The sequence below is a fragment of the Zeugodacus cucurbitae genome, chromosome 2 (assembly GCF_028554725.1).
Source record: "Zeugodacus cucurbitae isolate PBARC_wt_2022May chromosome 2, idZeuCucr1.2, whole genome shotgun sequence".
NCBI lineage: Eukaryota > Metazoa > Arthropoda > Insecta > Diptera > Tephritidae > Zeugodacus > Zeugodacus cucurbitae.
In genome coordinates, this window is record NC_071667.1 from 7,350,901 (window position 1) to 7,367,565 (window position 16,665).

A 16,665-nucleotide genomic window follows, 5' to 3' on the forward strand; every position below is an offset into this window, starting at 1 on the left:
TTTGTTTGTGCAGTTAATTCTAATAACATTTGCGTTGATAATAACCGTGAAGCGATTAAAATAGTTACGCTTGAGTTAATCTAGCTGCCATATCGTTTGGTGGGCATTATCTGATATTATTTTGCAATTAAAAATTACTGTTCTAATGGCTGCTGTAGAGCATTACATACGATAATCATTTTTTTGAGAACTTCTCTCTCTCAATGAGATACATTTTCGAAGAGGCAGTGCCTGATATCCAATTGAAAACTCTTCACCGACTAGAGAGTAAAATTCGTTGAAAATCATCTGATCTTATTGACAATCGTTTAAAATCTTGGATAAGTCCTGTGCAATGTTTATACTTTTTCTTACTTTATATTAGCTCTTTTGACGGGTTTAAGGGTTCTCCACCAAACTTAATGCTTCTTGAATGAAATAAATTTTATCTGTTTACCATTTTGGGCGTCCACTCTCAAATATATAATTCAAATGCTGTTGAAAATAACTTATTAGCTCTACAACTTTGCGTCCGCCGTTTTCCAATAGATGTCTCTGGGGTCAAGCACTGGTCGATTAAATCGTTTTATATCGATCTTGGACGTTTGTGTCAACATTAACCCACATCAAGCACAGGTCGATTAAATCGATTAAATCGTTTTATATCGATCTTGGACATATATTTATAGAGATCGGTTTGCACCCCAAACATATTCTCAACTGAAAATGTCACTTTTTGAGCCGAATTCTCGACATTTGCACGGAATACGCAAATGTCAAAAGTAGTACCTAGCGACGGCCAATATTTTGAATAACATTTTTGTAACCGTTTTTATACAAACCCCTGACCTCGGGGTTCCAAAAGATGCACGACTTTAGTAGAATGAAGAAAGAATGTTTTTAAAGGTAATTCCAATGGAATCGGAATAAACCGGCTATAGCACGTTCCATAGACACATAGACTATCCATGCTATCCGTCTTGAAATAAACCTCCCAACATTTAGGCTTATAACTTTAAGTTTACTTAAAACAATACCTGTATATAAATTTGTACTATACAGTATAATCGTATAACAGTTATTATATTGAATTATTATTTTTTCGCATTATCGCTTTAGCTACTTGAGTGGGGATCATTTTTTAAGCTTCCAATAAAGTTTAACACATTTAATTTGCACCGTTGTTAATAAATTAAACGAAAATAGCAATCGTTAATGAATTTTATATATGTAAAGAACTGTGTATATAAGTGTATGTGTCACTTTATAATCAATCAGCAAATTTAATGTCACTCACACTGCACTTAACTGATTTGAACGCGAAAATAATACAAAAAAATATGAAAATATCAGCGATAATGTCAACTGATAATGAAATCAAGGCAGACTTATAAAATTAGTAAAAAAAGGTTTGGGAAAAATATTGTGACAAATCTATTGTAATACCTTGATGAATTCTGATTTGAAAGGGAAAAGTACAAAATTTGTCCGCCGCGAAAAATTTAGACGCAAAAATTTAATTTTTGTAACCCATTATTATTTTGAATTTTTTGCGATCCCGAATTTTTCGGAATCAAGTTTGGGATCCCGAAATTTATTATTTACTATATTTAAAATAATCGCGAATAAATGAACGAAGATGTTTAGTGACGGTAACATCACATTTAAAACAATATATGATAGTCGCACTATGCCTATTTTTGAATCCCGAAATTTTCGGTATTTTTGAAATAATGTGTGTGGTATAATATTTTCGGTATCACATAAGCACTAAACACTTATTTCCATATATATTCATTTATTGTGCACATGTTCTATTTACCTAAGTGCCTGAGTGTCTGATAAGGTTGGCAATTTGTTTTGCCACTTGTCGGTGATAAATCTAAAAACACCAAGCGTTTCACTAAAAAAAAAAACAAAAAACACAATTAGAGAAAAAATTAAACATTAAAATGTACAGCTAATTGTGTACAAATGAAATTAACTTAACAAAGATTTGTTAGCTTTTAAAGGCTCAACAGTTACATTTCGTTGTACTGTTTTGTTGGAATTTTACTTTGTATTTGCTATTACATTGTTATCATGCATACTACTAACGTGCTGTGGAAATACCCAATCACTTACACGAAAATCAACAAGTGACTCACTTTGTATTATTATCTGTTGCTAAAAGCTATAAATTACCCATATTATTAAGTGCAATTAAGCTTACGTTTTTTATGAATTGAGGTATTAATTGCTATGTGAGCTCCGCCGTGTTAAGATCGAAAGTGTAATTTAGATAGTTTATGCAATCGTACAACTCTCATAGATTGTGTAGGAGGGTTGTATTGACTATTGACTCTATAAGTATGTACGTGCTTTGCCTACGCAATCCGGTTTTTGTTACACAGTGATATACTTCGAGGGATGTTCTTGCGTAAGAAACATACGATTTTGATATTACAAATGTGTCTCTTAATATCTCACCTTTATACGGATCTCCTTCAGCCCTATGAATCCCTTTTAAGAGTTTTACAGTACTCTTGAACTGTTTCTTCATCAGGTATCATTCATGGTTCGTGGCCACATGGCAGTACATTTCAAGTCTTCAGATTTCTGGTCGAAAGATCACTGTTCTTTCTAATACTTAATTAGTAGAGAGAGAGGGAGAGGTATGTATAATAACTTTGTCGTTGCTGACGCTCTCTAGAGGTGGGTTGTGGAAAAATTACAGACGTTTCATTGATCGGAATTTCGTTCGGTCAATAACAGTTGCGTGAACATGAGCTCTCTAAGGTGATGTGCTGGAGATGTTCTTGTTCGATATAATGGTTTTCAAAAACTACGCCTGGTGTATTGTTCAACAGATCGATATTGATGAATAGTTTGATGTTATACTTAAGTACTTTAGTGGATTTCAGTTTTGGACTAAGCATAACAGCTTTTGGTTGCCCTCGCTTCTTATAGCATTTATCATTTACTCTTCCAAATAAACTCTTCTTCATTATTTCTGTTTCATCATATAATTGCATGATAATATTTGTTCTATGATCTATGGATAGTCAAACATAGATTATTGTGAGCCGATAGACTCAACCGCTCAAAAGCTGACTTATTCGAATCCATTTCAACGATGGTACTTCGGACAGTAGAAATTATGATATACAGTGGAACTTCCATAACTCGAACTTCTATAATTCGAAGTTCTCCATAACTCGAACTCTTGAATTGGCAATACAAGTAAAATTTCATACAAATTACCTTCCGTAACTCGTCTCTCTAACTCGAGGTTTTTGTGTGGACTATGGTTATTCGAGTTAGGGAAGTTCGACTGTATATTTTATGTTTTGTGAGTGTATTTGCAGTCTCGATACAGATCATCAGAGATTCTTGGTTACATGGAAAACCTTTCTTATTGTTTATACACAAATATAATTATCCATAATCGCAAACTCGACCCAATTTCTTACTAATCAGAAATTTTTAATTTCCAATAATATGCCATCTATTGATTCCACACCGATATGCTTTCGTATTTATTTCCACGCATTTTTATTTATTTTTCAATTGGGGCAGCATATGACTTCGTTTAGCGTAAACAACAACAATGCAGTGGTATTTAATGTCTATGTGTATATACGAGTACTTAGATACAATCAAGTAGTAAAGCAAAGTAAAAACCGATAAATTCTCAATTTAATTTCATTTAAGAAAAACTTATTTTGATTCAATTGATTGGTCTCAAGGGGAATATAAATAAATTCATTATACTCCAGTGGCATGCAAAAGCATTAATTGATTTTTAATAAGCAAAAGCGCGCTCTCAAACTGATTGTGACTATCCCTGCTAACTGGCTTACATTTTATTATGTTTTTGTCTATTTCACAATTTATGCTAGAATATTTAAATTTTGAATTTATTCAGAATTATATACATGCATATATGTATACTATACACTATATACTATATACACTCATTTCAATGAATTCACTTCATACCCTCCCACACAGTTTACGGCGTTTACCTTTAACTAACCGACAACTTAAGCAATTCACTTTAAATCAGATTTTCCTTAATAGTTTTGCTTTGTCCCGAGTAATTTTATGATTAAGGCTCATTGACATGACACAAGTTAATTCAATTGTTAGGTTGTCTGATGAATTTGCGGCAATTTACTTGGATCTGTGTGAGTGTGTTTGTCATGTGACGGCACAATAAATTATAAATGATACTAGAGGCATACCTTACTTACATATGCACAAACTTAAAAGTAGGGGTATTCAATTGACGCGCGTTAAAGTGATAATTACTTAATGAATACTTAAGGAAATGTGTTTAAGTCGCTTCTAGAAAAAAAAACTAAACAAACAAATAAATAAAAACAATACTAATTACAATATTTTCTTATTTCCATAAAAAAAAAAATTTCCAAAAATTTCCACTCAAAATCGTTCAGTAATTCTGCATACCAATAGGTCCGGTTCACAACTCTGCTTTTTCGCTCGCTCACTCGTTCAATTACAATCAATTGACATACGTTTAATTGTCAATTTGTAATTGTTCAATATAGAGAGCATAGAAAGGCAGCTGGCAACAAGTACGAGGCACCAAGCGTCTAACAAGCCGCCACACTTCGAATTACATACGTGTACTTCATACATACAAACCTGTAATTGTTTGTAAACAGGCTAAATACTTGACAGCAACAATTGAGTTAGAAAACGGAAAGGTATCGGCGACACGATGACCTGAGAACTTGTCTAAACAAACAAGTGTGTCGAACGGTGTGTTGCCAGCTGCAAAATGCAATATACAACACCCTTCACCTAAACACTATTAGCCGGTAAAATTGGCAATATGATATAGCGAGTGTATGGAAAACAAATAAACAATCTAAAATGTCATTAACGCTTGATCGAGTGGATCGTCTGGTATATGGCTGCAAAGGTGTTTATTAACGAAAAGTTTCTAATCAAGCAATTCCGTGCAGTACAGTGCATCTTTTTAAATTTTTTCTGAAAAATATTTCCAGCTTAGGTTAAGACGGTCGACGATTTATTCTTCTTCTGGGAGAAACTACTACGCACCAAAAGGAAAACTGTTCAATATGTTTTTAAGCTGGTGAATTATTTGTGAAATGTCTCTCAATTATTTATATTAAAAAGTAGACTTCACAAGTGGTCAGGTATATCTTTGAATAAATAGAAAAAAAAGCTTTTGGAATCAACTTGTACTCCATCTGAGGCTGCCTAATACTTAAAGACCACTCTTCACTACCTTTACATTACACTCATAACTAATGCAAGTCATAAATCAGCCGTACAAATGCAGGATTATAAAGCATTTGTACATTTCCACATGCCAAGCAAGCGGTATCCTTACTTCAAGGTAGCATTAACGTTTTCTAAGAAAGAAACAGTAAAAAAAATAATAGCGGGAAAAATAATTGTTGTTTTCCGCTGGAGCGCTTAATCGTTGGCATTACAATGGCTGCCTTTATCCACTGTAATAAACAAACAAACCGCCTGGGCGAACTTTATATAATGATGACGCATCCGCATGGCAATGGAGACGAGCGACCGTTGGTGGCGTACACTTGAGCTGGCAGGTGTACATTTAATAAAAACTTTTTGTTGCAGGCATAGACACACAAATGTATGTATATCTGAGTAGATATGTGTGTGTTGCAACAATGTTGATACCAAGAAATATTGTATTAAGTGGCGTCAGTAATGGACAAAAACAATTCGCATTTTATACGCTACCTTACGTCCGTAACCGTGGATGGTTGGATGGCCAAGCGCTTTTGCAGAAGCATTATTAGAAAATGATTTCCTCAATTAATGTTGTTTCTTTTACTTCGGTTTTTTATTGTTATTGCTCCGTTTATTATCGATGACATTGTAGACATTCAGCTACAAAGTTATGGTTTCGAAGTCATCTAAAATGTAGAAGACAGTCAGAGAACTGTGACGTTTTCTTTTAGACAAAAGTAATGAAGCTTATAGTCTGCAAAAAAAATTTTTGATTAATGAGATTTATTTAAGGCGTTAATATAATCATCTATATTAAAAAAAAAACATTACCTTTACATTTTTTTTAATTTTCTTAGAATAATAGTAGCGATTTAAGTACTTATTTTTTACTTTACTTTTTTTAATTTTAATTTTTATTTTCAAATATTTAAAACAACATATATTAAATAAAAATCGCGGCGTAGCTTGGCTATCATTTCTTAAGCCATCCAGGCTTCTTTCATTTGAGAGTAGTACCCATTACTATATTGAGATTATCTGATTGTAACCATGACTTCATATGAGCTAACCATTTTTGAAAATTTCAAGCTTTAAATTTTGTTAAGGGTTAGGAGTAGTCAGAATTTTCAAAAAATAATTTTTTTGTTTTTTGCATTTTCGTTAAGTGTAATATCTTAAAAATATACTCTGAAAATTTGAGTTGATCCGATAATTACTTTTCGAGTTATTCGACAAGTAACAAAGAGCTCTCGGGCGCTCCAAAACGCTAGTGTGAAACTTTAAATGCGTTTTCCTCAAAACTACTAAATATGACGCTGACTGTATGTTTTTTGAACAAGTGACAACTGTAACTCGAAAACCGCTCAGTAAATTTTAATGAAATTTATACAGCTTTTAGAATACATAGTAAACTCAGGCCTGATCGAAGGATTTTTTTTTCAAAAATTTCGATTTTTTAAGACCAATTAACTGTTGATTTTTTCCCGAAAATCTAGAAAAAATTTCCTGAGGCCGCCATTTTGTTAATTTTTGAAAAATGTTTCGATCAGGCCCAGGATTATCTATTTATAATACTAATTTTTTATCCGATTGATTTTAGATGAATCTCCAAGGACTTATGATTGTCACCGCAAGAACCTTGTTTTGAAACTGGGTCAACGCAGACAGCTATAACGTTGGAAATTATAATTTTTTTTTTCAAATTTTCGTGACTTTAAGTCAAAACATTGTATAATAATGCCATATTATTACTTTTGTAAAATAACATGATTTAATAGCAAAAAAGATTCTAATTTTTTCGTGTCTCTGACTACCCCTAACCCCTTAACGAATAATACTACTACATGAGCGTGATTCCTATCAAAATTCCCATCTTCCATAGCAACCTATCTTAACCTCAAAGTAGCATGATTGCTTTGTAGCGTGAAATTATCGCAATTTTCACTTGATTAATCATAAAGGGTGATTTTTTAAGAGCTTGATAACTTTTTAAAAAAAAAAAACGCATAAAATTTGCAAAATCTCATCGGTTCTTTATTTGAAACGTTAGATTGGTTCATGACATTTACTTTTTGAAGATAATTTCATTTAAATGTTGACCGCGGCTGCGTCTTAGGTGGTCCATTCGGAAAGTCCAATTTTGGGCAACTTTTTCGAGCATTTCGGCCGGAATAGCCCGAATTTCTTCGGAAATGTTGTCTTCCAAAGCTGGAATAGTTGCTGGCTTATTTCTGTAGACTTTAGACTTGACGTAGCCCCACAAAAAATAGTCTAAAGGCGTTAAATCGCATGATCTTGGTGGCCAACTTACGGGTCCATTTCTTGAGATGAATTGTTCTCCGAAGTTTTCCCTCAAAATGGCCATAGAATCGCGAGCTGTGTGGCATGTAGCGCCATCTTGTTGAAACCACATGTCAACCAAGTTCAGTTCTTCCATTTTTGGCAACAAAAAGTTTGTTAGCATCGAACGATAGCGATCGCCATTCACCGTAACGTTGCGTCCAACAGCATCTTTGAAAAAATACGGTCCAATGATTCCACCAGCGTACAAACCACACCAAACAGTGCATTTTTCGGGATGCATGGGCAGTTCTTGAACGGCTTCTGGTTGCTCTTCACCCCAAATGCGGCAATTTTGCTTATTTACGTAGCCATTCAACCAGAAATGAGCCTCATCGCTGAACAAAATTTGTCGATAAAAAAGCGGATTTCACATTTCGAACCGAACACTGATTTTGGTAATAAAATTCAATGATTTGCAAGCGTTGCTCGTTAGTAAGTCTATTCATGATGAAATGTCAAAGCATACTGAGCATCTTTCTCTTTGACACCATGTCTGAAATCCCACGTGATCTGTCAAATACTAATGCATGAAAATCCTAACCTCAAAAAAATCACCCGTTATAAAGGGATATCTACATACATACGTACAATATCTGTTTTAGAATTCATCAGAAATTACCACAATTCGATCCATCGCACACAACAATTATCTTTGATTTCAACTGTAATTAAACCACTTTATGAGACCACAAACACTACATTTACCGCAACTAACAATCATTACATGGTGACCAGATAAACTAACGAGTGAAAAATCAAAAAAAAAAAAAAAAAAAAATAGGATATTGCATAATACATATGTACATAGGTATATATGTATATTTAGTTGCCTCTATTTTCTATAATGTACTCTAAACTAAGCTATGCATACACAAACAATTATTTTGATATTTGTTTTATGTTTTGTTTTCATTGCCTTAAGCAGTTTAGAGCTATGAAAAAAAACAACAAAGTTGCTAAGTATTTCTGTGGTATTTTATTTTGTGGTTGAATCGTAACAGACAAGTTGGCGGCGGCAACAGAGCAAAAGCAGACAGCTATAGAGATTGAAACAACAAAAGCTTTTAATGATAGATGCAAACATTTACATATAAATATAGTACATATTATAGAATGTAATGGAAAACGTCCCCAATAATGCAAGTTATTTACAAACAATGTTGAGAAGATGCTGTATCTGTTTACGGCTATTATATAAATGTTTATACTATATGTATATATATGTATGTTTACACTATATATATCTGTATACACATATACTATATGTTCTTACTGATAATTAAAAAATTAAAATCATTTGCACTTAAATAAATATCCATCTTTTAAATATACATATATTCATACAAATATGTGTTTTTTAAATTGTCCCATCATTTCTTACATCGAAAAGCTTAATGACCTATTTCTAATAGAAGCCACACAATACTTACATAAATTGGTTTTTTCTTCTCATTCCTCTGCCTCTCAAGATTTGGCACAGTTTTATCGCAACGATTTTGTAATCGGAATTTTTGTTTATTAAATGACGTCTTCGCTGAAAAATGTATACTTCTCTTGTTGGCAACAATGTACTCTTTAAAAGCATATTTGTTAAAATATTGCCAACAACTTGTATTTACATATATAAATGGTGGGTTTCTAAAATTTTAAATTCTACGTAATTTATTTTTATACCAAAAGTTGCTAAGTTTTGTTCACATAACGGTTGTTTGTAAGTCATAAAACTAAACGAGTTGGATATAAGGCTATATATATCAAAATGATCAGGTCGACGAGACGAGTCAAAATCCGAATGTCTGCCTGTCCGTCCGTCCGTCCGTCCGTGCAACGGATAACTTGAATAAAAATTGAAATATCTTTCGAAAATGGGCAATATCGGACTACTGCCACGCCCACAAAATGGCGAAAACCGAAAACACATAAAGTGTCATAACTAAGCCATAAATAAAGTTATAAAATTTGGAATAAAGGATCGCAATAGTAAGGGGCATATTTGGATGTAATTTTTTTGGGTAATTGGGGGTGGGCGGCCCCCAAATCGGTTATTTGTATATATCTCGCAAACTAATGAAGCTATATAAACCAAACTTTCTTGAGCAAAAATTGAAATATCTTTCGAAAATGGACAATATCCAAGTCCAAAAAAGGAAAGAAATCGGACGCACATCTCCCATACAAAGGTTAGGTTGAAAATTACAAAAAGTGCAGAAGAAATAGCAGAAAGAAGCTGCACTCCGATCTTTTTACAAAATGTAAATGGGCGTGGCATCGCCCACTTATGGGTCAAAAACCATATCTCAGGAACGTCTCGACAGATTTCAATGCAGTTCGGTATATAATATTTGCTAGATATCCTGGTGACACGTGTGGAAAATGGTTGAAATCGGTTCACAACCACGACAACTTCCCATATAACTCAATTTTAAATTCCATCTGATTCCTTCACTTTATAAGATATACATAAGAAACAATGAAGATAGCGAAATAAAACTTTACACAAATAAATACTGTATATGATCCGTGACATCACTTGTGAAAAAATTGTCGAAATCGGACTATAAATTTTCAATGCCCCGGATATGCCTTTCCTTACTTGTTTCACAAAGTTTTTAGATCCTTGCATTTTTTTCTTCCAATATTTGAAAATTATTTTCTATAGTTTTGGTTAAATTATGTTGTTTCGTAATGAAATATAAATTTATTTACGTGAGATCAGGTTTTTTTCACTCATCTTAAATGTAGGCAACACATTTGTTGGTATAAAATAATTGTTGAAAAGAAATGTGGTCTACTTTTTGGCGTTTAAAATGAATTAAGCGAAGTTACATAACTAATTTCGTAAAATAATTCAAATTTGTGTACAAAATTAAAGGGAGAGATATGAAGCTATTTGTAATCATTTTGAAAACTATTTTTAATTGAAAATTTTTATTTCAGCTGTTATATTACATTTAATGTGGATCATATATTGAAAACACTAAATATAGTAAAAATTTAAAATTAACTTAAATAATAACAAAATTGACCAACTGTAATAAAAAATTAAAAACTTCACTAAATTAAATTAAAAAAAAATTAACAAAACTATAATTAATTTAATAACATAATAAATCTCGAGAAAATTCAATAACCTTGTTTATATAATATACATCGCATAGTAGTATACATTCAAGCTAAATGATTATAAGGCATTCTAAAGCAAAACCTGCAGCTGCTTTAAATTCAAATTTCATTGTCTACACGCCTTTTTCACTTTCATTGAATAATAGAAATTTGTCACACTTGACTTGTTTTGAGCTATTTATAGAAGCCAGAGAGGTAAGGAAATTCTTAGAGCAAAACGAAAATAACAAAAGCTGAAATTCACTGAGATAAATTGAAATTTTGCCATTTTTCGCCATTAAAAGAATTACAGGCATGCACGGTGTTTTAAGCTGAATTTACATACATAGGTACATGAGAATTTGAAACAACCCAATAGGAAATTTTTAAAGCTAAAAATAGATATTTCCATCAAGTAAAAAAACAAAACAGATTTTGCTTTATTATCAAAATTAATTTTAAATTCGAGTCTGGAAAAATAATTTTACCGAAATTTTTACAATTTTCGTAGTTCAAATGAACGAGAAATTCCAGGGTATTCTACATTTTTTTATATAACGTTTCTTAATTTGTGACACTCTAGATTAAATTTCTGCAGTTCTTCTGCCATTTTCGTATTTGTTCTAATCTGCGTCGTCGCTAAACACCTGCAAATTAGCTGTCATTCAAATTTTCATTCAAAATACATATAACACGCTCGCCAAGAACTGTTTCGCTTGCGAGTGAGTAAAAAAAAAACAATAATTGCAACGAATGCAAAACACGACAAATTACATGGCAACAATGAAAGAAAGATGACATCATTCATGTCGAAAGAAAACACATAACTACATAAATCAAAGGAAAGATCAAAGCGAGATTAGCCACACATAACAGCAAAAACAACATGGGAGCTAGAAAAATCGGATTATACTCTGTGCGTGTAATTGCACGAGCGTAATTTTTAATTACAACTTGTTGTATGCAAATTCCGGCTATTGAGCAAAATCTAATAAAAATACGCCTATACTTAGTGCCTATGTCATTGGTATAACTAGTGATTTATAGCGCCTAGTGGTGTTGAAAATTATATACACGAGCACGAGGAAATTAAATGGGGAACACGTAAGAGTAATGCTTAGATAACAGATTCTAAAGAATTGAAATTTCTAAAAGAAATGTCTTCATATATATTTCTAGATCACATATTCCCGAATTTTAATAAAATCGCAGTCAATTCCCACACAATAATTCAGGTGTTAAATCCAAGAGAAATTGGTCTTGTTTTCGAAGTAAAACGCTTGTAGCTTGGTTTTCTTTAAAATCCAATGTTCAAGAGCTCGTAAACATGTCAGAAGAAGGTGTGGGTCCCTTCAAGGATCTTCCAAGTAGATGACCAAAGCTTAAATTCTGCCGAATGGCTGTGTGAAAGGTTATACCATCGACTGAGTCAGACCCTGTAACCGATTTGGGTCCATTTATTTCTGGGGAATTTATTGATTTAGTGGATGAAAATCAAAGATTGTTTGCGGTCGATTGTATTCATGTAGCTTATCTCGCCACTCTGTTAAGCCAAGACACCAAAGTTATAAACTGACTTTATGAATATTGCTGTTATTCCAAAATGTCTGACATCCTCTTGTCTCAAAGTCTCTGTCCCTACACTTTACAACACTGTATACATCAAATTTCTTAACTAAACGAAAAAAAATCGCTACTTTATTTCATATATTGTGTGTGTAAGTCTATATGTGATAAGATCATTATCTCTAGTCCTAGAGAATTGTGAATAGAATGTGCTTTTTGTAATACAAATTACAACTATTTTATTTATAAAATTAAAACGTATTCCTCGTGTCACGCGGGTTCGAGAGATCAGCCTGTGCGATAGTTGGAGGATGAGACCTTTTATCCGGCACTGGCTTCACATCTTCCACCTTATTGGTGAGCTCCGTTATGGCTTTCGGTGGCACAGTGATATCCAAACTATCACTCTTCTTGTAATACAAGTAACAGGTGGACATGAGTCCCACCAAGGCCATGGTGATGAGCGACCAACGCAATGCAGAGTTGAATTTTAGACCGCTGTAAAGGTTGTTTTTGAAAATTATACTGTTTACTGCATTCCATAACTATAACTTACAGAAATAATGTATATTTTAGCATATTTGTGAAAGTCTTATTCAATGCCACGCCCTCCTCAACCCAAAAGATCGGAAAAATCATTTTACGTAAATTCTTGGTGGGTTCAATTTTCTCAACGGGTTCCATATCAAAGTTGAATTGCAAACGTTTGGCGGCTTGAAATGGTGTGCCAGAGGTCTAAGCGAAAAAAAGTTTTGAAAATGAAAAGTACTGTTTCCGGAGTGTAAAATATTACCAATTCGAAATCAATGAAAACCGCATGATCATGCTCATTGGGACTTAAACCGTTCACCTCCTCTAGCAGGCGCGGATCGCCATTATAAAAGTGTGGCATTGATGCTATAATTGGTGCACCAACACAGGGTTCCAAATTCATGGTGCCTTTGGGTGGGCAACTGTCAATATCTTCCGGATCGTCGCAGAAGCAATGCAAACTGGGGTCCGCCTGTAGAGTAGTCGAAACTCTAATTTATTATTGTTTAACTCGAAAGACTTGTTGCAAATACCTTTATGTCACCCAAATCCATGTGATAACGCATTGCTGGCATACCATGGTAAGAGGACTTACGTCTGTAGACTGCGCCAAAGGAGCGACACACATCAGGCGTGAAGGCCCACAAGCCTTGCTCTTTGGTCATGAATGGTGCAAAAATCGTCGAATCGGTGCCGATAAATTCGTTACATTCATCGCCAGCCCACATATCCAATGTGGGCTCATCGCCGAAACGTATGACTTTACCCAGTTTACTGAAATTCTTGACGCCACGACAGACGGTAAAACGACCGCCATCGGTGTGATTGTTCTGGGAAAAAAGTGTTGTTGATGAGTTTTTTAGAAAATCAAAATAAACAAAAATTTCAGAAGTAGATTGCGTATGACATCACATTAGCGTTGACTTGGGAGAGAACGGAGATAATATACATTTTATTTTTACTCTCATATTTATAAACAATTTTACCACTTTGACCCAGACTCACATTGCCCATGAATGAGAATAGAAAATGTGTCGAGTTCACTTGTCTCGCTTGCTTCACCTCACCCGTGTAGAATGCCGTGCACAGTGCTTTGGCGGCAAATTCCGGTGACGAACAGTCAACGTAGAGTCCTCGAAAGAATAAATCCATAAATTTTACCGTGATTACTGCTTTCTCTCCGGCGAAAACAATATTTATAGCTTTAGCGACAAGGTCCAACATGGCGGCACGTTCACGTTGCACAACCACGGAGATTGGCTGCAAAGGTGGTTGGGGGCGTAAATATAAAAAATTGCTTTGAAATAAAGTAGTGCGAAATTTCTCATTTGATTTTCTCTAAGTGAATGCCAAATTAAATATTCTTTTTGTAAATATGCGCGACTTCGCTCTCTATAACCAATTGCACACTATTCAATATTTGTTGTAACAGACCCTACTGCATTTGTCATACTAAATGAATAATTAGTAGTTATTAATTTAATTTCATTTACTTTATTATTCACAAAGCGATAAAACGGTAAAAATAGAAAAAAAATCTGCCAGAAATGTCATTACATTTAACATATATTTTATCGTGATAAAAAAAAATTTAATCTAGGAATTTTTGAGAAACTGAAATGATTTTGATTTCAAATTGTTATAGAATGATAGAAATGGAATATTATTAATTCGCTTACTATTTGTAAATTAGAAGGATTAAATAAGTCAATTTGGAGATCCAGCATACCCAATATGATCTAATAGTAACTAGAACTAAACAGCCATACTGTTTACGAATAGCAAAGGTCATCTATCTAATTTCTAATTAAAAATCATCACACGCCAAACAATGGCAAATAAGTGATTTAATTTTAAAATAACAAAATTTCTCATATAAATCAGTTAGACATTTAGCGAAGAATTTGAAAACGGAAAAAACGAGTGTAAAAATACTTTTGTAAAAAATTATCACTTTCAACTCACCACAAGCAATGGATGTGGAATAGTTATGAGCTCTTCACCAGTTAGTCCCTTTGAAGCTTTTTCATTATAATAAAATGTGTTACGCATATTGTATGAGATCGAATCTTCAATTGGATCGTCGGCCAGATCATATTTATCCTTCCATTCGCTAGCATTAATAAGGTCATACAAGTATATTTTTAGTAGTTCTTCTCTAAGTCACATTTCATTTATTTATGGTGTTTCAAATATGTTTTTAATACACTCACTCGAAAACGAATGGCCCAACCTCTTGTAAATTCGGCTTTTCACCGTTAATCACCTCTTCCGGATTCGTGATGTTGAATACATAAATATAAAAGTGTAGTGGAAATGGCGTCTGTGTCCAGAGATCACGTATTTCGGTGCCGGGTTTCAGTGAAACTTGCTTTATTGTGGATTATTATTAAATAAAAAATTATATTTTTTTAAAGAGTAGAAAAAAATTAATTAGTTTTTTTTAATTTTTTCGAATGTTTAATTAGTTTTTTTAATAAACATTGCAATTTATAATTTTTCCTTTTTGAATTTGAGGCATTTATAATTTTAGTTCTTTGTTTATTTTATCTAAATTATAAATAGAATTATTAATATATTTTATAAATTTTATTTTGTTTTTTTTTTATTTGTTAATTATTTTCTTTTCTTTTTTTGTGGTAAAGGATTATCGTAATTTGTTGTTTTTAATTTTTATTTTATTTTATTTTGTTTTATTTTATTTTATTTTATTTTATTTTATTTTATTTTATTTTATTTTATTTTATTTTATTTTATTTTATTTTATTTTATTTTATTTTATTTTATTTTATTTTATTTTTATTTTATTTTATTTTATTTTATTTTATTTTATTTTTATTTTATTTTTATTTTATTTTATTTTATTTTATTTTATTTTGTTTTATTTTGTTTTGTTTTGTTTTATTTTATTTTATTTTATTTTATTTTTATTTTCAACTGATACCATTTTTTGCGTTCTCATAATCAACTGTCTGTGATATTTATTTAATGCGCACCTTTTTTATCATCATTTTGAGTATTTTCGGAAATCCGACCCAACCAAAAATCACGCCAAACAGCATCGCCGACACAGAGGCGATCAAAAGTTTATGTCTTTGCACTCTCATGGTTTTCATTTTCACTAAACTTAAAACTTATATGATATTTTTGGTGAAATGCACTTTTCAACTTCACCGGAACGCTTCGTTCTCAACTGCAAACCTTGCTTACTTCGAACACACTAAACGCGCCTATTAATTTTTCCTTTCATAGAACATGCAAACTTTGGCAATAGATATAGTTATTGCCCAGACGTCAGATGTCTATGTATGTCGCAAAAAATTATATATTACAACAACAAGTACTAAAAACAGCGGTGAAAAGCATTCAAAGTCGTTACTCCCCATCGGCGTACGTACAAAACAATCTGAGAATAAAATCATTATTAACTTAACTGCCTGCCGCCAGTCAGTCATCCATTCAATACATATGTATTGCTAATATTTTTCGCTTTAAATTCTATAATATGTGCAATTGATACCTGGCTATTGTATGGATATTACGATATTTCGCAATAGACGCCGTTCGCAACACGCCCGTTCGTCCAGCAGCAGCGAAAAATGCACATCATGCGTGGGCCTGGAAATAGTAGCATGTGTACCGGACACGTCCCACATCATTACAGCCGATCATACTCCACTTCCTCCACCTCTTTGACTCATATTAATTGTGTATTGGATAATGGTAATAAAGTCCTTATTAGTTTTGTTGTGGTATGAATATCCATTGTCCCTGACTTTGTTTTTTAATTGCAGTTTCTACGGAAACTTTAAGCAATTGTAAAGAGAACGCCCACTTAATATTGTGTTGTGATTGTGCAAAAGTTCTCACAAAACAATCAGCATTTATTTGCAGCAGGGTTGCCGT

The 16,665-nt window shown here is 32.8% G+C and overlaps 2 protein-coding genes across 7 annotated transcripts in view; one reads left to right on the forward strand and one right to left on the reverse strand.

Annotated features, from left to right (window-relative positions):
- Prkag2_1 (5'-AMP-activated protein kinase subunit gamma-2) overlaps window positions 1–16,665 on the forward strand; it is a 184,322-nt gene that overhangs the window by 31,255 nt on the left and 136,402 nt on the right. The window lies entirely within an intron of this gene.
- On the reverse strand, window positions 12,325–16,069 carry Snmp1 (sensory neuron membrane protein 1). 2 transcript variants are annotated; one of them, XM_011180818.3, is made up of 8 exons: window positions 15,756–16,069; window positions 14,973–15,130; window positions 14,725–14,872; window positions 13,765–14,019; window positions 13,293–13,589; window positions 13,022–13,231; window positions 12,785–12,963; window positions 12,325–12,726 (listed from the first exon to the last, which is right to left on the reverse strand). In XM_011180818.3, exons 1-8 carry the CDS (start codon window positions 15,873–15,875, stop codon window positions 12,480–12,482), a joined length of 1,614 nt encoding a protein of 537 aa, XP_011179120.1. In that variant the 5' UTR covers window positions 15,876–16,069; the 3' UTR covers window positions 12,325–12,479. The 2 variants fall into 2 exon arrangements, with proteins under 2 accessions (XP_011179120.1, XP_054081505.1); XM_054225530.1 differs by having other exon boundaries at window positions 14,725–14,917; window positions 15,756–16,004.

Excerpts from the sequence above, each read along its gene's own strand:
- Snmp1 (XM_054225530.1), bottom strand. The coding sequence starts at position 15,875 with ATGAAAACCATGAGAGTGCAAAGACATAAACTTTTGATCGCCTCTGTG. Across the intron at positions 13,590-13,764 it reads TATTCTCATTCATGGGCAAT|AACAATCACACCGATGGCGG; the intron begins GTGAGTCTGGGT and ends CTTTTTTCCCAG. Across the intron at positions 12,727-12,784 it reads CTAAAATATACATTATTTCT|CGGTCTAAAATTCAACTCTG; the intron begins GTAAGTTATAGT and ends CAACCTTTACAG.